The sequence below is a fragment of the Boleophthalmus pectinirostris genome, unplaced genomic scaffold, assembly GCF_026225935.1.
Source record: "Boleophthalmus pectinirostris isolate CB_2022bp ecotype Guang Dong unplaced genomic scaffold, ASM2622593v1 HiC_scaffold_9, whole genome shotgun sequence".
In the NCBI taxonomy this organism is placed as follows: Eukaryota; Metazoa; Chordata; class Actinopteri; order Gobiiformes; family Gobiidae; genus Boleophthalmus; species Boleophthalmus pectinirostris.
In genome coordinates, this window is record NW_026571541.1 from 4368001 (window position 1) to 4393262 (window position 25262).

General features: G+C 37.7%; 2 protein-coding genes across 2 annotated transcripts; one reads left to right on the forward strand and one right to left on the reverse strand.

Moving 5' to 3' along the window:
* The first annotated feature begins 6029 nt into the window (after positions 1-6029).
* Positions 6030-11317, forward strand: mrps23 (mitochondrial ribosomal protein S23). The gene is made up of 5 exons (XM_020928199.2): positions 6030-6111; positions 8487-8669; positions 9392-9469; positions 9859-9982; positions 10933-11317. The coding sequence occupies exons 1-5, from the start codon at positions 6068-6070 to the stop codon at positions 11062-11064; spliced, it is 561 nt and encodes a 186-aa protein (XP_020783858.1). The 5' UTR covers positions 6030-6067; the 3' UTR covers positions 11065-11317.
* Positions 11318-14971: 3654 nt separating this feature from the next.
* Positions 14972-23517, reverse strand: LOC110163274 (gap junction alpha-6 protein). The gene is made up of 2 exons (XM_020928196.2): positions 23011-23517; positions 14972-15532 (listed from the first exon to the last, which is right to left on the reverse strand). Exons 1-2 carry the CDS (start codon positions 23515-23517, stop codon positions 14972-14974), a joined length of 1068 nt encoding a protein of 355 aa, XP_020783855.1.
* Positions 23518-25262: the final 1745 nt, after the last annotated feature.

The following is a 25262-nucleotide window of genomic DNA, read 5'->3' on the forward strand; positions in this document are numbered from 1 at the left end:
TGGATCAGCTTTAAATCTTATTCTCTTTTACTTGAGTCCAATTTGAGTTTTAGAGTAGTGTTTAGACAGTCAGGATTTTGGTCATATCTATTATCTGTTATTATATAAGTTAGTCCTTTGTTTTGACTATTTTTTAAGTTTCCTTTGAATTGAATCTATAATTTTATAATGCTTTTTAAACATAATAGCAAAGACGGACCAGTTTTAAGTCTAATTCCCTTTTACTTGAGTCCCATTTGAGTTTTAGAGTAGTGTTTAGACAGTGAGGGTTTTGGTCATATCTATTACCTATTATTATATGGTTTAGTCCTTGGTTTTGACTATTTTTAAAGTTTCCTTTGTGTTGAATCTATAATTTTATTCTGCTTTTTAAATATATTAGCAAAAATAGTTCTGCTTTAGATCTTATTCCCTTATACTTGAGTCCCATTTGAGTTTTAGAGTAGTGTTTTAGAGCAGGGGTCTCCAACCTGTGGCTTTGGAGCTACCAGTAGCTCTTCACCCCCTTTCAAGTAGCTCACCAAGAAATTTCAGAATTCTGTGTATTGTGCATAATAAGCAAAATCTGATTAAGTACCATTGTAAATGTCTCATTTTGATGCCTAACTTGGTGCACTGACTATGTTTTATAAGCATCTAAATGTTCCCCATCTAAGACTTGAAGTGGCTCTTATATTTATTTTCTTAGTTTTTAGTATTTAGTTTCGTTGCGACTGTTTTAATTGGTAACTCTGTGGCATTTTCATTTTGTAAAGGCTGCTCACTGGAAAAAAAAGGTTGGAGACCCCTGGTTTAGACAGTCAGAGTTTTGGTAATTTCTATTATCTAGTATTAAATGGCTTAGTCCTTGGTTTTGACTTCTTTTTTAAATTTCTTTGTATTGAATCTATAATTTTATTCTAAGGTCTAAAGCAGAACTATTTGAACGTGGTAGTTTCAGAGTAGTTGTTGATTTGGTTTATATCTGGTGTTATTATATACAGCGGAACACATTTCCAAGAACAATTACTCATTACACACAAATGTTTTTCTTAATTATTATTTTTCATCACACCCAAATTTGTAAAAAGCTATGAAGTATTTTCAAATCTCCACTCACCTTATTTGTATTAGTGTGCAGTATAATCCACTTTAGCCAGAGTCCAGCAGCAAATCCATTCTTAGAAACAATCCGCTAAATCCAAAATGAAAACTGGAAATTCACACAAAAAAAATCAATAAATGAGCAGTGGGTGTAATCAAAGACGGTATCCTGGAGATGTTAGTGACCTGTTGGGCTTTGAATAAGGCTGTTGAATAGTAACAGCGGCAGCAGGAGTGCCTTGTGACTGCTGTAATTATGTTCTGTTCATGACTCTCCCTCTCAGAGCTCAGTGCACTTTGGCCCTACCTCCTCAGTGCATACCGGACCTACCAGACCAAAAAAAAAAAAAAACTCACCCGGGAGCGGAGGAACCGGAAAGTTGACTTCAGCAGAGAATCAATCCGTGCGGTTATCAGAGTGAGACAAGACAAAAATAGTGTTAGTAAAAGAAAGTGGCTTTGAGATGGTTTGATATGACCTGCAGTGAAGTAGAAAGTGACAGGTGTGGTTGTCAAAAGTATAAAAATTGGATACTAATCGATACTAAAACTAGATTTTAGACTGTATTAATTTAGCCATTCAAGCTCCTGGATTTTATTTTTGTTTATTAGTCGGTGAAAAGCGCTAAAATATGTAAAGTTTGTAGTAAAGTAAAAGTGAATCTATCTGGAAAGTATACAGTATAAATAACTGCACTTATTTAGCTTAATTTCTATTCTATTTCCATTTGAACTCACTCAAGTTATTACTCCTACTACTAATAATAATTGTATATAGCACGTTTCATGGTAACACCAAAATGCTTCACAGTAAAGTAACACTAGCTGTCACTTCTGACAGCTCAGAAAAGCTGTGTGGGGGCTACAGGTGTGTCTTTTTTGTCTATTTTAGTGAGTTTCCAGAGGCTCTACTATGACTAGTGTTTACGGTGGTCAAAGTATTGGAAATCAGATACTAAAACTGAAACTAATACTCATTTGAGCAGGTATCAACACAAAAAAGTCACATTCACAAAATAGAAATGAAGCTTTCCTGTACAGCTTTAGAATGATCTTGAGCTGTATCAAAATGATCTTGAGCTGTATCAAAACATGTATAATTGCACATAGACTAGTATACAACCATGGACCACTATGGAACCGCACAACTGAGGATTACACAGATGTAAGGCCACATGGGAATGATTTAACACAGAAAATCACATTCGCTTGTCTAAATAAAGAGTTTTTACTTAACATTCTGGTATCAGAATCAGTATTGAGGATTGACTCTATTCCTTAGTATCAAAATCAAGTTTGCAATTTTAGCATTATGACAACACTATTTTGTATTTTGTACTTTTAAAGCTCGTTTAAGTCTTGCACCAAGTTACATTTACATTAAAACACATTTTTTGTTGGCCTTCCTTTACCTGGTTTTAACTTGATTTTATTCCTTATTTATTTTTATTCTATTATTTATTTATTAAAATAAATTGAATTATTTGCATCATTGTCTGTTTTTGTGTGCTTTGTGTATGCTATTTTTATGCTTTTTGTATTGTTCTTTGTTGCTTGTATTATTAGGCTGAAACACATTTTATGCACTTTAAATGTTTTGGTTGGTTCTGTCTTAGTTCCCTTTCTCCAGTCACAGTAGTTTAGACCTGGTTTAGTCCTGATTTTCAAATGCGCACATTTAGTGTTAGATAACAAAACAGGTGTTATGACCCTACACAGACTTTACAAATCAGTATGGAATAGACCTTTTCCACAACAGATGGAAGTTTCGGTTTATAGGTTTTTTTTTATGGCAAAACGTCTGTGTAAATGTCTGGCATATTTTCCACCAGCTTCATAAATCTGCCACATCACCAAATCTTCAGCCATCAAGGTCCACAAAGGAAGAATTTATCCACAACTATCAACGTAAAAAAGACGAAAACTTCAAGGCGAACAATGACTAACATTATCAAACTACTGAGCAAAAAAAAGGGTCTATTACGTGGATTTAAGTAAGCAGAAGTGATTTGATTTGTCCTGGTTTAGTTGGATTTGGTTTAATACGTGTTAGCTGATACTTACCGTATTTAGGTCAGGGAATAACAGTTTAGACAGATCCTGCTTTCATCTTAACACATTCATGCTTAATTAATGTAAAATAATAATAAGTTTCTGCTCCAGTAATCTTCAAATGAGGGTGATTCACGTTTGATTCCATAATTAAACCTTAATCATTATACCAGACGCTTTTAAATAGAAACATTTTACAGGCTTCTTACTGATACTTTGAAGTGACATCATTTTGGGGGTGTTCTGCCCGTATGTTTACGACGGAATGCTCATCCGTCCATCGTCTGAAAACTTAAGAAAAAATACAAAACGGATTTAAATGGTGAGTCGTGATCAATACAGGTGTTCATGATCCTGTTAAGGCGTTTGATTTTCAATTAAACGGTGACAATGACTAACTGAAAAACTGTAATTTTACGTAAGTGAGACTTGTTTAACAGCGCAACTCATCTCACCTGTTGTAGTTCCACCTAAGTCAGCTCTTTCTGATCAGACTGTGGTAAAACAAAGCTCAGATTAAAGCCTGACGTGAGTCTTCAGCCGGAGCAGAGCCTACAGTTAGCTTGTTGATAATTCTGTAAAAAATAGTTAAAAAATATATAACATATGCACTACTACTACTACTACTACTACTACTACTACTACTACTACTACTACTACTACTACTATTACTACTGCTGCTACTGCTGCTACTACCAGAAGTAAGTCCAGTTGGTTTAGTTTTAAGATACTTGTTGATAATACTGTAAATGTATAAGATATGTACTACTACGACTACTACTACGACTACGACTACTACTACTACTACTACTATTACTAACAGAAGTCCAGTTGGTTTAGTTTTAAGATACTTGTTGATAATACTGTAAATGTATAAGATATGTACTACTACGACTACGACTACTACTATTACTACTACTACTACTACTACTACTACTACTTACTACTATTCCTACTCCTACTCCTACTACTACTACTACTAGAAGTAGGTTCAGTTGGTTTAGTTTAAGTTACTTGTTGATAATACTGTTAAAAATTGTTTAAAAATGTATAAGATATGCACTACTACTACTACTACTACTACTGCTGCTACTACTACTACTACTGCTGCTGCTGCTACTACCACTACTACTAATACTACTGCCACTGCTACTACTACTGCTACTACTACTACTACTGCAAACAGAAGTAAGTCCAGTTGGTTTAGTTTTAAGATACTTGTTAATAATACTGTAAATGTATAAGATATGAATTACTACTACTACTGCTACTGCGACTCCTCCTACTACTACTACTACTGCTACTCCTACTACTACTACTACTACTACTACTACTACTACTACTACTACTACTACTACTACTACTAACAGAAGTAAGTCCAGTTGGTTTAATATGAAGATACTTGTTGATAATACTGTAAATGTATAAGATATGCACTACTACTATTACTACTACTACTAGAAGTTGGCTTGTATTGTCTCATTTTAAACATGTCCCTTTGTGTTTCAGATGATGCACCTGCTGTGGTTTAGCTGATGTATTTTGGTAGATTTTAGTTTTTAGTTTTTTCCCATATACTTTTACTTTTATACTCATATACTCTGCTCTTACTCTCTGCTCTTGATGCACAACATACTAGTACTTCATTGTGACAGTATTTGAATACTTACCCCTAGCTGTGGCGATGGTTTAACTGTTGTACTTTAGCCCCACATGCTGGTTTCTGTCAGCTGACTCAGGTAAGAGTTCACTTTCTCTGGGTCCACAGTAAAACCTGCCTGCAGTACAAACAGCATGTGGTGTAATACTTAACTACTACCTTCCTTTACAACCTCTCATATATACGTCTGAACCTGTGTAGTTTGCCTTCTAAAAAAAAGCTATAAAATGTTGGGTACAATGTTCAAAAATGAAACGAGAAAAATACAAGAATCTGAAATTTGATCAGAACTAAAACTGACCTGATCTAACCACAATGTGATCTAAATTAGGGTGACTAGATTTTCAAAATAAAAAAACTGGGACATGCTCGGCTTTTTTTGGTGGTTGGTAATAATAAACTTGTGAATCCAGTGTGTAATTAAAACAAATACCAGATACTATTCATGACTAACATGTGAGTCAGTATAGTCACATTTTCTTTGTGTTTTGGTTGTTGGGTTTGGTTTTTAATCAGCTTTTCAGTATTTCACCTAAACAAATTAAAATTTATGCCTCGCTATACTGTTGGCAGGGATCAGATTGGTCAAAAATACGGACACATGAGACATTTCTTGTATAAAACTGGGACAAATCACTGGTTTTGGATAAATCTGCTGGGACAGGGGACACAAAACTGGGGCTGTCCCGGGTAAATAGAGACGTCTGGTCACCCTAGCTAAAGGACATTTTAATGTTTTAGCCTCTGTATTTTATTATTTGTAAATTACACACAAATTAGTTTACATTTTTAGAAGTGAGACGTTTTGGGTCTCAGTGATGGCAATTAATTTACCATAGCAAGTTTTTATTTATTTATTTATTTATTTATTTTATTTTTTTGGAGCAAAAGTCCTTAAGTCTTTATAGTTTATAATAAAATCCATAAATACATGCACCAACAATAATTTCATTTTCATTCATAGTTACCTTAGTTTTTGTAGACTGCCACATCTGCAGTTTAGTTTAATTTAGTCTCGACGGGACACTGACAAGGACAAAACACCGCAACATTACCGAAGAAAGGACGAAAAATAAATATTTCAAGAGTTCACCTAACTGCTAACCCTTTCTTACCTTCAAATAATCAACTTTATCCCCGTGTTTTCCGACAAAACGCCATATTTCGGGTATTTTTATCTCAGTTTTCCTATATTAAACGCGACTCCTCAGCAGCAGGGGGCGCAGTGCTCTACGCCAACACCCGGAAATAGGGTCAACACATGAGAAAAACATGGCGGGCAGCAGGTTAGAGAAAGTCGGGACTGTTTTTACCCGGTAAGTTTGTACTTTTATACAAATCTGGTGACTATTTTGCTGCTGCATTAAATTCAGATATAGCTTAAATATCCGTAGTTTTCGTTCAGTGGCGATCGTGTTGTTGACATTGTCCCTAGACTAGTATTTTAGCTCAAAATAGCTAAACTAGAGCCAGATGCGGCGTGTTTTTAAGTCAAGCTTCAAAAAACTGCTTGATATGTAAATGTCCGAGTAAAATATTAAAACCATGATGTCTAAAACAATACTGAAGTCACATAAATTTGTAATCAGGCTTATTTTTAAACGCTTTTTGGCCACATGCACGTAATGCTGAAATGAAGGTCAATAACACATGAGTGACCCCTGCTGCAGCTCACTGTTTTTAATTCGTTTGTTTTCCCTCTCCCTTGTCCTTCTGAAAATTATTTAAGGTTGGGGTACCACATTTTTTATTTATTTATTTTTATCATTATTAGTTTGCATGACCACAAACGAAAATATATTTGTGCATTTATGCATATATGTGTTTATACATATGTACGTATGTATGTATGTGTGAATGTATAGGTATATCTGTGTGTGTGTATATGTGTATGTACTTACATATGTATGTATGTGTCAAGCATGTGTTAAGGTAAAACAATTGGGGTATGGCACAGTATGTTTTTGAAACTTCAATCTACTACTTTTGAGCAGCAGAAATGGTGCCTAACATGTACATGTACATATCCTTATGTTTGTAATGTACCTTGTAATTAGGGCTGGGTATCATTAAGAAGTTGCCGATACGATACATACCTCGATACACAGGCCACGATACGATACATGTCTCAATACAGTGCACTTTCGATTCAATATGATATATTTCAAATTGATTCGATACAGTTCAATAAAAAATAAAGGCTAAATCATGGCTGTGATACTAAAAGTGTTTGTTAAACCACTTCTTGTGCAAAGTTCATATGAAACACAAACATTTTAATCCTCAAAACAGAGTCAAAATGTAAAATTTGTTGCATAAATGAGTTTCCTTTCACTCCACAAGCCACAAAATAATTTAGTAAAACACACCTAAAAATACTCTTGGTGAAATATCGATACAGTAGACCACGATATCGATACTGTATCATCACATTAAACGATCGATATTCTGATATTTTTGCACACCCCTACTTGTAATGTACCTCAAACAAAAAATAAAAATGGGAGGGAAAAATATTGAAAATTGTGAAACTAGTGTGTAATTAAGGAGAATTGTTCTGCACTCGACACTAACTTGAGTCAGTATAGCTACATTTTCTTTGTGTTTTGGTCATTTTTAAACAACGTTTCTGTATTTTACCTAAACAAATGACAATTTATATCTTTCTATACTGTTTGTAGGGATCAAACTGGGCAAGAATAGGGACACCTGGGACATTTCTTGTATAAAACTGGGACAAATCACTGGTTTTGGATAAATCTGCTGGGACACAGGGCTCTAAACTGGGACTGTCCCGGGTAAATAGGGACATCTGTTTACCTTACACCTGCTGCATCTCAATGTTTTTAATTAGTTTTTTCCCCTCTCCCTGGTCCCTTTGAAAATTATGTATTAAGGTAGCTGTTCTTAAGTTATCTGTTTGTTAAATTAATAATTACCGTTATATTATTTTTCCAGGTATAAGTAGAGCTTTCAGAATAACACATTTTGAAGGTAGACGATGAATTATTATATTGAAAATTGATGGCACACACACCAACCCTAAACTAGGCTTATCCCACAAAAAATCTTGCAAATGTACAGTATCATCCCACGGTATTTACCCCTAAAATATTGTTGAGTCTGTGATTAATTGAAGGATATGTCCATAATGTAATTATCATGACTGGCTTAACTACAAGCATCAGTAGAAAAAAAAAACAAAACAAAAAAACAGAAAAAGCTATGGACAACAGTAAGACTTGTTGGCAATTTTTAAGCTTGTCACGCTAACTCATTTTGAAGTGTGAAGAAAATATAATGATACATTTCAAACTAATTTATGCCACTTATACAATAACCCTAAAGAAAGGTAATCCTCACAAAAATATTATAAATGTATAATATAGTTAAAAGTTATTAGCTGTAGGAAAATAAATGGCAGAAGAAAAAACACATATTGTAGTTAGTTTGTATCTATAATGAGAGACAGAAGTCACTGATTGAACCTTGACAGCTCCAATGTTATCATAATACGAGTAAAAAATACCTACAAAACCCCCAAAAAATATTGTTCTGCCTATCTTTATATTGAACAATAAACAGTTAATCACTCTTGTAATTATTGTAGCAGGCCCTAAATTGTTGAAATATATGTGTTTATAAAGTTAGAATATTTAAATTAATTGGCCAATTTACTGTTTTGTTGCAGAGTCCGAGACCTGATGCGGGCTGGGGTAATGAAGCCCCACGAGAAGCCCATTTGGTTTGATGTTTATGCAGCATTTCCCCCAAAGAAAGACCCTCTGTATGTCAAACCTCACTATCGACAACCCACCAGACCCACAACGGACACTGTGCCTGAGATTTTCTACCCTGAAGACGTCATCAGAGCGTGAGTACAAACACAAGATAACACAATGTAGGCTGCAAAGTTGCATTTTTTTAAGTACCATAATTTCCTCCACAAACAACAAATTTATGCATAAAACTGCTAACCCTGTAGTTTAGTGCTGTACAAACTGAAATGGGATTCTTATATTAGTTTGTCAGTTCAGATTTCAGTCTTTTTGCACTTTTGACACTTTTAAAATGTGACATTTGAAAATAATCTTATTATTCAAAGGTAAATCGCAAGTCTAATCGTGATCACAATTAAATATTTTTCTCAAATCGTTCAAACCTAACACAGAGTCCTTAAATACCTGTTGTTTTCACTCCTACAGTGTTAGAGTTTTTTTGCTTTTATAATGACTGCATTTTTGTATCGTAACAATTAATAGATGTGGTACGAGACACAGTTTCCTCGAGATGAACAAAAAACTGAGTCCACGAGAATGAGACTAGACAGAATTTTGACATAAGTTTTTAAAATAAATTGTGCAGTTCACCATTTTTTTATTCATTTTGTTTTATATTTAACTGTTATATTTAGCTTTTTCCACCGCTTAACTCCCTTTTTTGTCAAATCCAAAAACTAAAGACACGGAAAACAATCTCACGATAATTTTCCTCATGTATGCACAATCTCGTGGCAATTTTGTCTTGCGAGTTCTTGTGGGATGAGATCAAATAATGAAACTATTTGTCTTGTCTTGTTTCCATTGTGCTTTTCAGAAAATTTTATAAAGTGTATGGGGCCGGACCTCGGGCGCTGGATTTATCCAAGTCTAAATTTGTATCTGTTTGTCAAAGGTAAATAAGAAAACAACATGTTTAAAAGACATTATTTCAATTTCTTTCTTTGTGATATTAGTTTTATATTGTTCCATAACAAACACTGTATTTTTCTAAAGTAAGGTAAGTCTATATGTTAAAAAGTTGTGTAGTTTAGTATAAAACTAATGCAGCTATTTGTTGATTATTCCTTATGTTCTCTCACTTAAATAGGTTTTATGTAATCAAAAAGTTGGAACCATTAATGTTTTTTATGTGCAAATGGAACTGATATCACGCATTTGTTGCTCCTTTTTATTCACACTGATTTAATGTAAAGTTATTATTTTATGTCCATCTTAAATGAATAAATAGGAAACTGAGAAATATTTAATTTATTGATAATGTGCTGTGTTCACTGTCTACAGGTTCGTAGAGCAGTACGAGGAGCTAAAGAACAGCACAGACCTGGATGACGACGCTTTATTTGAAGAAACTGGAAAGCGATTACTGGCTCAAGGCATCATTCTAAGACGGAGAGGAGCCGCCACAGTGAGTAACTTTGTCAGAACTTTAAAGGGCCACCAAACTCCAAAATCACTTTTTTCTACTGATTATCTGTGTAAATGTGTCTAAAATTGAAATGTATACCTATCCCTGGCCCTGTTTTGTGCATATTTGTTATAAATCAGACTTTTGGGTCAAAGTCGTGTTTGTAATGGCCTCTTTAGCATCAACTACAGTCGGTACATTTGAATTTTTGTGTTGGACTAATGGCATGGTCTGAGCACAAATGTCCACTCTGTTTCAAAGTCCGGAGTGCACCGGTCTGCACCGGGTTGGATTGTTGTGGCTGTCAGTCGGCTGTCAATCATCGCAGAAGTTGCCGATACGATACATACTGCGATACATAAGCCACGATACAATACAGATCTCAATACAGGTGTCTTATGATTGGATACGATTCAATATGACATATTTCAAATCGATTCAATACAGGCTAAATCTTGGCTGTAATAGTAAAAGTCTTTGTTAAACCACTTCATGTGCCAAGGTCATATGAAACACAAACATTTTAATCATCAAAACTGTGAAAATGTCAAATGTGTTGCATAAACAAGCCACAAAACTGTAGCACTGTAACAAAATAATTTAGTAAAATATACCAAAAAATAGTCTTGGCGATATATTGATACAGCATTCACGATATCGATACTGTATCATAACATTAAACGATATATCAATATTTCAATATTTTTGCACACCCCTTAACAACCCCCCTAAACAAATAAGAGAATACTAATCATGGGTGGTATGAGAAAATGTACCTATATGTGTGTATGAAACTACATTTTCACAAATGACTATGTGAAATAAAAGTATACTTAAAAAAAAAAAAAAGGAAAACATTATATTTCAGTAATGTGCACGTGCATTGAATTTGGGTTTTGAAAGTGACTCTAAATGTCTTTTGTTGCGTGTTTATCTGCTGTGACCTGCAGGTGGTGCCAGAGAACAAGGACACAGTGCTGGACCTGAAGCTGACTGATATGTTAGCAGAGCAGCAGTCTGTAACAACAGAAGAAGAAGAAACGACAACAACGACCAATTCAGCTCCACAGACAACAGTATGATCTGAAAAAATACAAAACCCATGAACTTTATAAGAATGATTTTATTCATTGTATTTCCAAAATGCCACAAAACTCTTAGAAAACAGTGAATTCAGTTTCAAATGCTCAGCAATATGGTAATACATCTGGTAATACATACATTTTCATCAAAGCTCTGACAGATAACTAAAACCACTTTGACAGTTTATTTATTTTACACAAAAGAAAAACATTTGTCAGTTTGTTCTTGTAATAAATGTGAAAGTGCTCAGTCTGCGTGCATCCCCAATTTTTCTTGAATGTACTTAAACAAATTATATTTGACTGCGAAAAGATCAAGTTTAAATCTTCTCAGACACCAGGAAACAGTATTTGCTGTTAAATATTTAAAACTGGTCAATTATTTTCTATTATTCGGTTAACAGAAGAAGTAGACGGCTTAAAGAGATAAGCCATATGTTTTTAATTCTACCTAAATTAAATAGAATTAGAAAAATAGGATCTTTAAGTACTTGTACATCCCTCACAACTCCATCTATTTCCTTATACAAATTCTGTAACTTTGAATGTCCTTTCTTTTTTTTTTTTTTCATCGAGTGCTGATTTAAAGCTGCAGCTATGTACATTTTCTTGTGGAGTGTCAGCCACCTGCTTTTTTCTATGAAGATGTTATTGCTTTGTCTGGAATGTTCCACAGTATGACATTAAGCTTGTCTTTCTTTTTCTTTTTCTATGTAGACGAGCAGGTGACGCCACCAGGCAAAATTACAGGACAGATACAGTATGTAAAGGGTCACAAAGGGGTTTTAGAAGCAACAACAACACCTGAAACTGAGTAAAGAAAGAGACACAGGTTTAATTACAGACTGTATGTATAAATGGACATAACTAACGCACTGGCCTCAGTGTTCCAAATAGAAGTGCAAATTCAGCTCTTCTGGCTCCTTCTGACCCTGGAATATCATGGCACCTCTCTCTCTAACTGCTGCAGTGAGCCTCGTCATTTTGGTCTTAAAATGTTCATATTGCTGGGTTTCAGATGATATCTCAATAGTGTTGTATAAGACTGAGACCACAGCCCATCGAGACCATCTTTGTTGTTTTTTTTTACATTTATTTGTACTCTACAGTTACTTTGGCACGTACCGTATTTTCCGGGCTATTAGACGCACTCTTAATCCTCCAGCCACATCAAAGAACGACCGCGCGCCCCACAACCCAGAGCGCCCCATACACAAATCCACTCGGGTGTCCCAGACTTCAGTAAACTACAAAGCCGCACCATGCGCTGCACACGCAAACACACACGGAGCAACCAGCGACCGCACAGCGAAAAACACCCACAGACACACTCATCAGTCCACGCCGTCGAGGAACAGAACGGAGGAACGAACCGAAAAAGCGAGTCCAATGTGCCACTTCTAGACACGACTGAACAACTGAGTCACTGCGAACACGCCGACAATCCGTTGGTCCCAGACACACCCTCCCTACACGCCACAACTGAACAAAGCCCAGAGTCACCGTGAACGCCACAAACAAACAAAACCACTCACCCATCACACTGTTGTGTTTCCTTTAAAGTCCAGTGCGGTTTATTTGTGAATAAAGTTTGAAAATAGACCATTTAATGACAGTGCACCTTATAATCCAGAGCCCCTAATAGTGCGGAAAATACGGTATATATATCAATGTTTTTGTAAAGCTATCTCCATTTTGTCGCTCTTCGAGACCAAGACAAGACCAAGTCTAAACCTGGTTGAGTCCAAGACGAGCCACAAAAAAAAAACAGTCTCAAGGCCGGTCTCGAGTACTACAACACTAAATCACAACATTCTATAGGCCAATATTTAATACAGATGGGGGCAGCTAAAATTAGTATTGTGAAAAAGCAGATCTTTGTCCTAAATACAGTGAGTTCTTGATTCTAGTAAATAGTAGACATGACCAGGTTAAACATTTGTGGATTTATGTTTTGGATATTCCATGGCAAAGTACAATGTAATCAAATGGGAAAACTGACCCCTCACCCTCCATCTGGGAGTATGACATCATCACATTCTAAAATCTGAAAACTACCAATGAATCCGCTCTACATGATGCTGATGTTTTTAAAAGTCGCTATTTTGTTCATCACAAAAGTCCTATTCATAATATAGAGGCCAAATTCATTAACTGTAACCATTAACAACACAAGCTTTATTTGAGCGGAGCTGAACCATAGACTGTATAAAGAAGTGGACTAAACGAGTGTGACGTCACCCACAGTGTTCAGCGCCGCTCAAATGATGCTCGAGGTGCTAATGCTTACAGAAGCCAATCTGGAGCCAGACTCAATGTTATGAATAGGTTTTTTATTTTGACGGACAAAATGGCAAAAAAAAAACAAAAAAAAATTCAGGATCATGTGTTGTGGGTTAATACGAACATTTTAAGACCAAAATGACGAGTCTCACAGCAGCAGGTACAGAGAGAGGAGCCACAAGATTCTAATGTAAGTCAATTGGAGCCAGAGTCAAAAGGAGCCGGAAGAGCCTCCTGGAGAACTTCCTATATGGCACACGGCGGCATATTAGTCCACTCGTATATACGCGGTCTGTGGTTGAACGCTGTGGGTGATGTCCCACATTTCAGGCAACGCAATAACATCTCATTGGAAACAAGTTAGCAGACCATCCACCAGAAATGTTACAGTGGAGTTACTATGTTACAACAAATGGACTCTTGTGAGCTTTAAGCCATGATATAATGTTGTTATCTCATCTACAGGGTTCCCACAGTCATGGAAATTGAAAATGTCATTTTCAAGGCCTGGAAAAGTCATGGAAGTTTAATCTCTTTCTTGCAACTACAGCGTTCTATTAAGTTAACATTAGACTGTTCAGATTATTTTCGAACGTCTGCGCCTTTTGTTTAAAAGCGACGACAATAAATGCACTGACAGGATTTTGAATGTTGATAAACTATAATCCCAAACCATAAGGTGAGTGGAAAGAGTTAATATTGCATATGTGAAGAATCCCTCAGTCGTCCAGATAGAATCTATGTTGAGGAGAAAATTCAGTTTGTCGACATGATGAAAGTAACTTAGGTTGAAGACGTTATGGCCATGAATTGTTCTGCTAATTAGACCCCACACACCCTGTACAGGTCAATAGGCCGAACTAACAAACAGAAACTGTAAACAAGTGTGTGTGTTAATTTAAGTTAGTTCGCTCCTCCCTGCAGATAAAAGGAAGTGTCCACCAGCGTCTGACCAGAACTGAAGAAGCAGCTTGGATGAGCTGCGAAGCGTCTTCAACCAAACTAACTTTTGTCCAGTCGACAAACTGAATTTTCTCCTTGCCTTAACATTTCATATTTAGTCCTAAAAGTCTGATCAATTCTACACATGTAGGTGCTGTAAAGTTATGGAAAATTCACTTTAGGTCATGAAAAAGTCTTGAAAAGTTTTGAAATTTTGTCACTGAAAAAGAGTGGGGACTCTGTCTAAAACAGACCTGAAGTTGTGTTTTGTTTCATTCACACATGTTTGAATAATCCTGCATTATTAGTCTTGTCTGCATCTCCAAAGCTCAAAATGCTCTCTTCCACTTTGTGATGTCATGAAACAAGTTTTTCAAGCTAACAGCTACATTTTCGCTTTTGTTTAGTAGAAATTGTCAATTCCAGGGCTGAAATTCTCCATGATTCTAGTGAAGATGTATGGAGCACTTCCTGTTTTATCACATGATGACATCACAAGGTAGAGCATTTTCAGTTTGAGAGAAGAACTCAGCCTAAATATGCAGAATTTGTGTGTTAAACATGTGTGAATGAAACAAAACACAACACCAGGTCTGTTTGTGACGAGGAAACAACATTATAACAGATCAGAAATTAGGCCACTTTTATCACACTTATCATTTATTTTTTTTAATTGTCCAAATCAGAGCCATGATTTCTTAGTCCGTCCTGCGCGGGCCACGTTTGCCAGCTTCACTTTGACCCTGTCCCGTCTCTCCGGGCTCCTTTTGGATGTGCACTCCACTGTCGAGTCTGTCTGGAAGGAGATGGCCGGAGTGTGGGTCAGCATGCTCTTATCTGGGACCAGCGCTGGAGTCTGGAGCACCAACTGTCCTCTCAGCGAGTGCTTTAACTGCAGCGTCAGCGGGTTGTGATGGGCGTAAATGTGAACCTCGTCCTTTTCTTGGCAGCAGCAGGTGGAACAAGCAGAGCACAGGACCCGAAATATATAAACCCAACCTAAATAGTGCAGCTCTGCCACGTTTAGAACGAAACAGCCGAGACTGATGCTGAACATGAAGTTGAGGAAGATGGTTTTCTCGGTGGCGCGGGACACGAAGCAGTCCGTGCGGGTGGGGCAGGGGTACGTCTCGCAGCGGAACAAATGAGGAACCTCGAAACCAAATAAAAAATACTGTCCGATCAAAAAGGTGATCTCCATAACTGACCGGAGCAGGACGTGCAGGATGTAGATGAGTAACACCTGGAACAGAAATAGAAGCAATCTCAAAACAGTTTTTCATGGTTAGAGCCCATATTACACTATTTTCTGATCTGTGTTATAATGTTTCTTCATCACAAACAGACCTGGAGTTGTGTTTTGTTTCATTCACCTGTTTTTAACACACAAACCCTGCAGATTTAGGCTGAGTTCTTGAAATTAAAATACTCTAATACTAGAATCATTTGGATGATTTTAATCTGTGTATCATTCGTTCATTTGTTTTTCAATATAAAAAATATGAGAAAACAAAAAAATAACTGTTTTCTTCATTATTTGTCTCCAAATCCAAAATGAAAAAAAAAAAAGGATAACTGTTTTTTCAGTTTTTGATTTTGTGTTTAAATGAAGAATGGAAAAAAATTGACAATGGATGTTTCCTATTTCCGTGAGTTCCGTGACTGTGATATCGGACGTTTGCGCCGCATACGGACTGAACCAGGACTAAAACGGGACTAAAAAAGGACTAATCCGTTTTCAGTCCTGGTCTGGTCCCGGTCTCGGTCCCTGTCCCAGTCTTGGCCCCGGTCTGGTCCCAGTCTCAATCACAATCTAGTTCTGGTCTGGTCTCAGCCTCAGTCCTGGTCTGGTCCCGGTCTCAGTCCCGGTCTTAGTCCCGGTCTTAGTCCCGGTCTTAGTCCCGGTCTCAGTCCCGGTCTTAGTCCCGGTCTTAGTCCCGGTCTTAGTCCCGGTCTCAGTCCCGGTCTTAGTCCCGGTCTTAGTCCCGGTCTTAGTCCCGGTCTTAGTCCCCATCTCAGTCTCGATCTCGGTCCCGGTTTCAGTCCTGGTCCTGTTCCCAGTCTCAATCTTGATTTCTGGTCCTGGTCCCAGCCAGAGTCCTTGTCTGGTTCCGGTCTCAGTCCTGGTTTCATTCCCGGCCTGGTCCTGGACCTGGTTTAGTCCATATGTGGCGCAAAAGTTCGGCATCACAGTTTAAGTCACAGAAACGGGAAATGGTCGTTATCTGTTTTTTCCATATTTCATTTAAAGACAATCGAAAACTGAAAAAACTAATCATTATCTGTTTTTTGATTTTGGTTTTGGAGACAAATAATACTGTTTTATATCGAAAAACAAACGAACGAATGATACATGGATTGATTTCAATACCAGAATTGCTAATATTTGCTGAACTAAAGGTAAAAGGGAAACATTACAGAGCATTTTGAGCTTTGGAGATGTAGACAGACTAATAGGGATGTAACGATATCCAAATCTCTCAGTACGATATTATCATGATATGCATGTCATGGTTCAATATTTAATGTGATATTTTGGAGTGGCAAATATAATTCTAGATAGGACACTTTTTTGCTTTTAAAATACCCTGACAAGATTTTGGTATAAATTATTACTGTCAGAATCTCAAGAATTCAAGTAAAAAACATATTTTTTCACATTGACTGTGCTGAAATCAATCATGGGACACACAGTTTCCTATGTTTATTAGCTGTTCCTACTAAAGAACAATGCATTTAAGCAAAATAACTTATTGTGAGACTTCTGAGGATACAATATCACGATAGTTTGATTACTGTTACATCCCTACAGACTAATAATAAAGGGTTACTCAAAAATATGTGAGTGAAACAAAACACAACACCAGGTCTGTTTTTGAGGAGGTAACAACATTGTAACATGTGTTAAAGCTTCAAGAATTCATTTAATTTAATATAGGAGCTTTAAAGTTGCTCTGTGTAACTTTTTGGGGGAGGGCGTGTCACCCTAGCCAGTTTGGCATCACCTTGTGCCTCTGCTCAATTTCATTTCTCTCCAGCGACTAGGTCAGGAATCAAAATAATACACTAGACGGTTTACAAGAATCCCGGAAGTGCAAGTTCAGGCACCAGCCAATCAGTGAAGAGCCATATATTCTGTGTTGGCAACGATTCCCGAGATCGAGGATTTAAAGCCGGAACAAAGAGAATATTTGGTGAATTTTATCAAGGGGAAAGACGTTATTGTCCTTCTTCCTACGGGATTTGGGAAAAACTTAATATACCAGTTAGCCCTGTTAACGGCGCATTACATATGTCACGACCAAACAGCAGAGATTGGTTAAATTTAAAAAGTACCCCCCTACTGTCGAGTGAACCAATCCTAATGCTGCGAGGTGATGAATCAGGCTAATGTCACCTGCTTGTCTCTGTGGAAATGTGATTGATTATTAATCATTCGTTTTATTTTGAACATGGCAATGAAGGTGAAAAGTAGAAAATAAAACACAAAAAACAAAGTAATATAAATACATACATATACAAACATACCTTGTACATATACACACAGCTACAGTATACATACATATATATATATATATATATATATATATATATATATATATATATATATATATATATATATATATATATATATATTACACATATACACCTACACCCTGTATACATAAATATAGCCATGTCAGACAAGACATTAAATACAAGTGTGAACGCTTCCATTGCTATGTTCAAAAAGGAAATGTGAAAAGCGCTTTGGCAGGAATCATGCAGAGTATGGCAAATTCAATTAAACAGATCTATTCAGAGACGAGCAGGCAACGTGCCAGGCCAAATTATTGGTCCATTCAGTGGAGACGTCTGCCATCTACTGGTTAAAAAAGAAAATCATATAAACTTACATAAGATAGTTTTAAAGGAGCTATATTACACTATTTTCTGCTCTATGTTCTAATGTTTCCTCATCATAACCAGACCTGGAGTTGTGTTTTGTTTCATTCAAACATATTTAACACACAAATTCTGCATATTTTGGCTGAGTTCTTCTCTCAATCAGAAAACACCCTGTTCCAACTTGTGATGTCATGAGGTAATACAGGCGTAAACTCCATACACCTTCACTGTAATCATGTGGCAATTCCAGTGCTGAAAACATCCAATCTCTGCTGAATTAAAGGTAAAATGCACCCATTATGTATGCCATTAACTTGTAAACTCACTCACTCAATCACTTCATGACATCACAAGGTGGAACAAAACATTTTAAGCTTTGGAGATGTAGACAGACTAATAATAATGAGTTACTCAAACATGTGTGAATGAGAAAACAACATTATAACATGATTTAAATCTCACAAGAGTCAGTTTTGTGTAATATAGGACCTTTAAAGGCACACTGTGTAACTTTTTTGGGGGTAGGACACGTCACCTTCTTGTCTCCGTGGAGATGTGAAGCCTTTTGCCAGGAATGTTTTTCAATATGACAGTGAAAAATCTATTTCTACAGAGTCGAGCGGGCTACGCTGCCAGGCCAAATTATAGGTCAGACGTGTGGAGACATCTGCCGTCTGAAATCAAATAAACGTACAGATGGTAGCTCTAAGGAACACAAATAATGACTTACTTTTGGTTTTATGTTCCAGAAGCTGTAAAGTTGCAAAGTCGCTTCCGTATATTCTAAACAGTTTGAAATGTTGGTCCTTGTGTAAAAAACTACCCCCTAATACCAGCTCACTACTATACATCAGAAATATCTTGGTTAAAGGTGCCGTGCATGGGGATTTCAGTGTTTTGCCTTAAATGTTCCACAGTATGGCATTAAACATTAACCTTTTATTCAGTTACATGTGTTTCTAAATTGTGTCCATTCTTCCCAATAGAACATTTATACAAGGTGTCCCAGAAAATTTGACATCACTTCGTCATTTTGGCAATTCTTGTTGAAAAAAACTCAAATTTTCTCACAATGTATAGAAACAGATCCAGATTTTTTGTTTTATTTTTATTCTGTTTTCAGATTGAGCCCTTCACTCCAAAAGAGAAGTCATTTTGAGTCTTGGATTATGCTCGCACACATATGTAATCCTTTAGTCCTGCACAAACTAGCCTGATTCATCAGTCAGTTTCACTTCCTAGAAACAGTCTGACCTTGCAGCATTAGGATTCATTCGCTCGACTTTAGGCAGGTACTTTTTTTATTTAACCAATCGCTGCTATTTGGTCATGACATATGTATTGCGCAGCTAACAGGACTAACTGGTATATTAAGCTTTTCCCAAATCCCGTAGGAAGAAGGACAATAACGTCTTTCCCCTTGATAAAATTCACCAAACATTCTCTTTGTTCCGGCTTTAAATCCTCGATCTCGGGAATCGTTGCCAAAAAAAAATGTACGGCTCTTTGCTGATTGGCTGGTGCCCAAACTCGCACTTCCGGGATTTTTGCAAACCGTCTAGTGCAAAGGTCGGCAACCCGCGGCTCCGGAGCCGCATGCGGCTCTTTAGCACTCCCCTAGTGGCTCCTTGGAGCTTTTTCAAAAATGAGTGAAAATGGAAAAGAAATGATTTTTTTGTTGTTGTTGTTTAAACTGGTTTCTTTAGGGATAAAACCCTCGTTCATCTCTGCTCTTGGATCTGATCCATCCGCTGTGTGCAAATGCAAAGACATTAAAAGTGTTTCAGCAGAACAAACAGATGAGCTGAAGCGGGGGTGGTGTCCGGTGCCTCCACCTGAGAAGCGCTTTCCTCGAAAAAAAAAAAGACACGTGCGCAGACGGACCACTCAGAACACCATACAACAAACCAAACGGGATTCACGCTTCTGTCTGGATGCTGCACCACCTCCGAACCAGGCTGCAGTCGAGCGCGGAGGACCGGAGCAGCCCGGACCTGTGGTCCACAGCGCATTCTCGCTTTTCCCACACAGAACCAGCGCACAGAGGACGACACGGAACCGTTCAGACCCAGTCCTTTGTGCGCTGGTCTTGCTCACCCCCGTCTGGAACCAGGACACGGAGGACGAAGCCTCCAGACAATCTGACCAACACTGGACCCCCAGCCCCGTCTTGAGGAGCTGCGTGCTGACTGCTCCTGTGTGTTTGGTGCTGCTGCCCGAGCTCAGAGCTTCTGCTCTGGGCTGATGTTGCGTACAAACTTCTACATGCTGCTGTTTTCTGAGTGCTCCTATGCACGATCAGAAGAAATGCGACTGCTGTTTTGAATACTTCCATCATCATCGTCAAAGCAACAGGTAAACGTCCGTCGCACTTTCAGCACATCAGCTCCTAAAACTCCGTTTATCTCAGTTTACACGCAAACGTGAAACCGGAGTTTTTAGAAAGATTCGTTTTCAGAGGCGAATTCACCGTTTGCGTGTAAATGATGTGAACAAACGAAGGAAAATGTCTCAGTTTTTAAAAATACCCGTGTACGTGTAAACGGGGCCTAAATGACAAAGGAAAACACTAACCACCTGATTTCAGTGGCTACAGACGGAGCACCGAGTGTCACAGAGGGGTTTGTGTATCATGAATGCTCATTTTGTATTTGTAGCCTACTTAGTCATTTTAATAGTCGGCTTATATAGCTAATATACTGACAGCTTATGTTGCCTTCATATTAGGCTTATATAAGGCTTTTAATTTTTTGCGGCTCCAGGCAGGTTTGTTTTTTGTTTTTTGGGCCAATATGGCTCTTTGAACATTTTGGGTTGCCGACCCCTGGTCTAGTGTATTCTGATTCCTGACCTAGTCGCTGGAGAAAAATGAAATTGAGAGGAGGCACTAGGTGGCACCAGCCTGGCAATACATAAACAGCTTTCCTGTTAAAATTTTTGATTTCAAGTCCAAATTTGTTTGCCAGTTGGTGAAGTTTTTCCACATTTTGCATTGAAGACACGTTGCACAGTCTTGGATGAATGTATGTGAGCATATTTCAAGACACAAAATGACTTCTCTTTGGGGGTGAACAGCTCAACTTGAAAACAGAACAAAAAGAAAACATTAAATATAAAATCTTGATCTGTTTCTAAACATTCAGTGAAAATTTGAGGTTATTTCAGCAAGAACTGACAAAATTACTGGCCTGCAAAATGATGTCACATTTTTTGAGACACATGTATAAATGTCCTATTTGGAAGAATGGACACAGTATATAGTATATATATATATATATATATATATATATATATATATATATATATATATATATATATATATATATATATATAATATGCCATACTGTGGAACATTTAAGGCTAAACAATGAAATCCCCATGCATGGCACCTTTAACCAAGATATTTCAGATGTATACCATATTTTTTGGACTATAAGACTCATTTTTTTCCATGGTGTGGGTGCTTCCTGTGACTTATTCTCCAGAGCGACTTATATATTAAAATTTTCAGGCTGACAGTTGTGAGAGGCTCTAGTCTTGTGTGTCAGTATCTGCTGCTACTATTACTCCTGTACCACTGTCACTTCACTCTGCTGCACATGTCTCCTGTTTAAAAAGCCGCTGTCTCGCAGCAAATAGTGAAATATTCAGCCGAAAACAGTGATCGAGCAGCAGAAAGAAAATTTGGAATGAGCAAAAAACTTGTGAGGGACTGGAGGAAAGTGGGGATGGAGAACACTTCACAGGAATCGGCATGGTGCGCCATGTAACTTTCCTGGAAGTCCTTTCCTGGATGAATGGACAAAGCCTGAACTTCAATGACAACCAAAACCATCCTGTCGGGATTCAGAAAGGCTGGAATAATTCTAACTGGAACTGATGCTGAGTCTGACGACAGTGACACAGAAGAGAAAGTGGCACTCCGTTTATCTCATGGATCTATGGTTTATCTCTGGAGGTCACACAGAAGTGACACTGAGGATGAAGAAATTAATTGATTTAGTGATTTGGAGTGAGATTGTGAGTTTGGTAAACTTGTGTTCTGTTGTTTAAGCTAGAATTATCTGAATAACTGTTAATATGTTAGGTTAACATATTAATGCCTGTTCAGCCTGTTGTTCTCTGTTCTGTTGTTATTACTGTAACTTGCCTTTCAAGATGAAATGTCAGTTCCTGGTCTCTGATTTTAGAAAATACATTTCCCCAAAAAGTGCGACTTATAGTCCGGTGTGACTTATATATGTTTTTTTCTTCTTCATTACACAGTTTTTGGCTGGTGCGACTTATGCTCCAGAGCAATTTATAGTCCGGAAGATACGGTAGTAGTGAGCTGGTATTAGTATAATTTGAGGTTATTTCAGCAAGATTTGCCAAAATTATTGGCCTGTGAAATGATGTCAAATTTTTTTGGGACACCCTGTATTTTCAGTTCCAATACCTCCACTTTTGTTGCTGGCCTATTTCTAAATGTCCATTCAGGTAAAGACACACTTTGTAACTTTTTGATCGCTTGTTTCTATGGATTTGTCATTGCTCTGCCTGGAATGTTCCACAGTATGACATTAAACAGTAAACTTCCTTACATTTATTCAATTACATGTGGTTTTATAACTCTAAAATACCCAGAAAACTGTGAGTGGGGTCGTCTCTCCACAGACCTGACCTGTAACTTGGTCTGGTTTGATCTCCATGAAGATACAAAGGTCAAATATCATACTGTGAAACATTCCAACATTCCAAGCCGTAACATCTTCATGGTGAAAAGCATTTGACGGAGCTTCCATCAGAAAAGTTACGCAGTGCATCTTTTAACACAATAACTGATGCTCAGACCTGGTTGGACTGTTGCGTGGGGTCTTCTCCCAGCTCTCCATAATCCTCTTCCACAAAACTCTGCTCCTCTTTCTCCCTCGTGTCCCAGTCTTCGTTAAAACCCGAATAACACGACGGAACCCCGACCCTCTCCACCTGCCCGCAGCTCTGAGTCCTCTCCTCCGCCGCCTCGTGAGTCCTTCGTCCGTTCATCTTCTCATCTTTGGCGATTTTATGCAACACGTACACGATGTAAAAAATGGACGGAGTGGACACCAGGACTATTTGGAAAACCCAGAAGCGGAGGTGGGAGACAGGGGCGAAGGTGTCGTAGCAGACGTTGTTGCAGCCCGGTTGCTGAGTGTTGCAGGTGAACTTGGACTGCTCGTCGCTGTAAACGGCGTCGCCCACCAGCGCCACCAGCAGGATGCGGAAGATGAGGAGCATGGTGAGCCAGATTTTCCCGATCACCGTGGAGTGGTTCTGGACTTCAGACAGGAAACGCCCCAGGATAGACCAGTCGCCCATCGCCACACCTGAGAATCAGTAAAGATTAGAGTGTATTAGAGAGGCTGGTGAGAAAATGTTTGAGTACTAAATACCCTGTTTGAAATGAATTTTGTAACGTGTTCTATTACATGAGCTAATCTGAGTACTGTATTCTGAATGCTTAAACTACTTTTACCTTGAGTTGTATTCTTTTATAGTAAACAAACGTGACATATAATCCAATCAGCTTTATTATTGTTGATTTATTACTGACAAATCCCAAGTACCATATTTTTTGGACTATAAGTGTCACTTTTTTTCATGGTTTGGGTGTTTCCCGTGACTTTTACTTAGGTGCGACTTATATATTAAAATTTTCAGACTGAACACCGCGAGAGGCTCAAGGCTTGTGTGTCAGTTTTCTGTGCATGTCTCCTGCAGAAAAAGTCGCTGTCCTGCTGCAAGTAGTGAAATATTGAGCTGAAAATGGTAATCAAGCAGCAAAAAGTAAGAGTGAGAAACTTGTGAGGGACTGGGGGAAAGCGGGAATGGAGAACACAACTTCACGGGAACTGGGAGGGTGCAGCATGTCTGGAATTCAGTGATGACTAAAGTTGTACTGAGTTGCTCAGAAGTGACACAGAGGATGAAGAATTCAATGGATTCAATGGATTTAGTGATTTGGAGTGAGATCGAGAGTTTGATAAACTTCTGTTTACCAATCTTCTGTTGTTTATGCTGTAGTTATCTGAAGAACTGTTCATATGTGATGTTAACATACCAGACACCTATTCAGTCTGTTGTTCTCTGTTCTATTGTTATTACTATAGCATGCCTTTCAAGATGAAAGGTCGGTTTTATAAAATAAATTTCCCCCAAAAAGTCTGACTTATAGTCTGGTATGACTTATATATGTTTTTTTCTTCTTCATTATGCATTTTTTGGCTTGTGCGACTTATACTGTTGTATACGGTAGGTCAGGCTTCATACTCAACCACACACCACAAACGCATCACATCCATACTCAGACTCATACTAGAGAAACAAGAAATAAGTAAGCACCCATTATAGGCCTGTATGATTATGCGAATTTGCCCCCACACTGAATGCAGTTCAACAGGCTCTATTCACACTTACGTCACAAACTAGGAAGACGTTTGAAAAGATCCGATGACAACTTCCGGTGTAGTTCCCAACACTGGGCTTGCCTAACATGGATCTATTAAAATCAACTGTGATCACACCCACTGAAGTAAATGTGATCAGTGGTAAAATGAAGACTGCAGACATATGTGCTGTTTGGAATCATCTGGAATTTGGCGCCTCATCTCTTCTAATCACATGTACCAGTGCACTCGGAGTTGTGTGTCAGTGGGGAAATGATGAAAACTGAGGTGTGATTGTAACTGTTGATTAGCCGAACATAATGAAACACTACAATGACACGGAGATGAAGAAAACTAGGCCTGGGAAGTTGTAATTGCACCTTTCCAAACGTCTTCCTGGATTGTGATGTAAGCTTGAATAGAGACAATAGACCAATTCACAAACAGAAACTGTAAACAAGTAGGTGTGTTAGTTTCAGAATAGTTTTAGTGTAGTTGGCTCCTCCCTTCAGACAGATAGAAGGAAGTGTTCACCAGCGTCTGACCAACTAAAAAAGCAGCTTGGATGAACTGTGAAATGTATTCGATCAAAATAAACTTTTGTCCAGTTGACAACTTGAATTTGTCCTTTGCCATGGATTCTACCTGGACGACTGACGGATTTTACACACAAGAAAT

Excerpts from the sequence above, each read along its gene's own strand:
- LOC110163274 (XM_020928196.2), bottom strand. The coding sequence starts at position 23,517 with ATGGGCGACTGGTCTATCCTGGGGCGTTTCCTGTCTGAAGTCCAGAAC. Across the intron at positions 15,533-23,010 it reads CCACGCAACAGTCCAACCAG|GTGTTACTCATCTACATCCT; the intron begins GTCTGAGCATCA and ends TTTCTGTTCCAG.
- mrps23 (XM_020928199.2), top strand. The coding sequence starts at position 6,068 with ATGGCGGGCAGCAGGTTAGAGAAAGTCGGGACTGTTTTTACCCG. Across the intron at positions 8,670-9,391 it reads CCTGAAGACGTCATCAGAGC|AAAATTTTATAAAGTGTATG; the intron begins GTGAGTACAAAC and ends TGTGCTTTTCAG. Across the intron at positions 9,470-9,858 it reads TTTGTATCTGTTTGTCAAAG|GTTCGTAGAGCAGTACGAGG; the intron begins GTAAATAAGAAA and ends CACTGTCTACAG.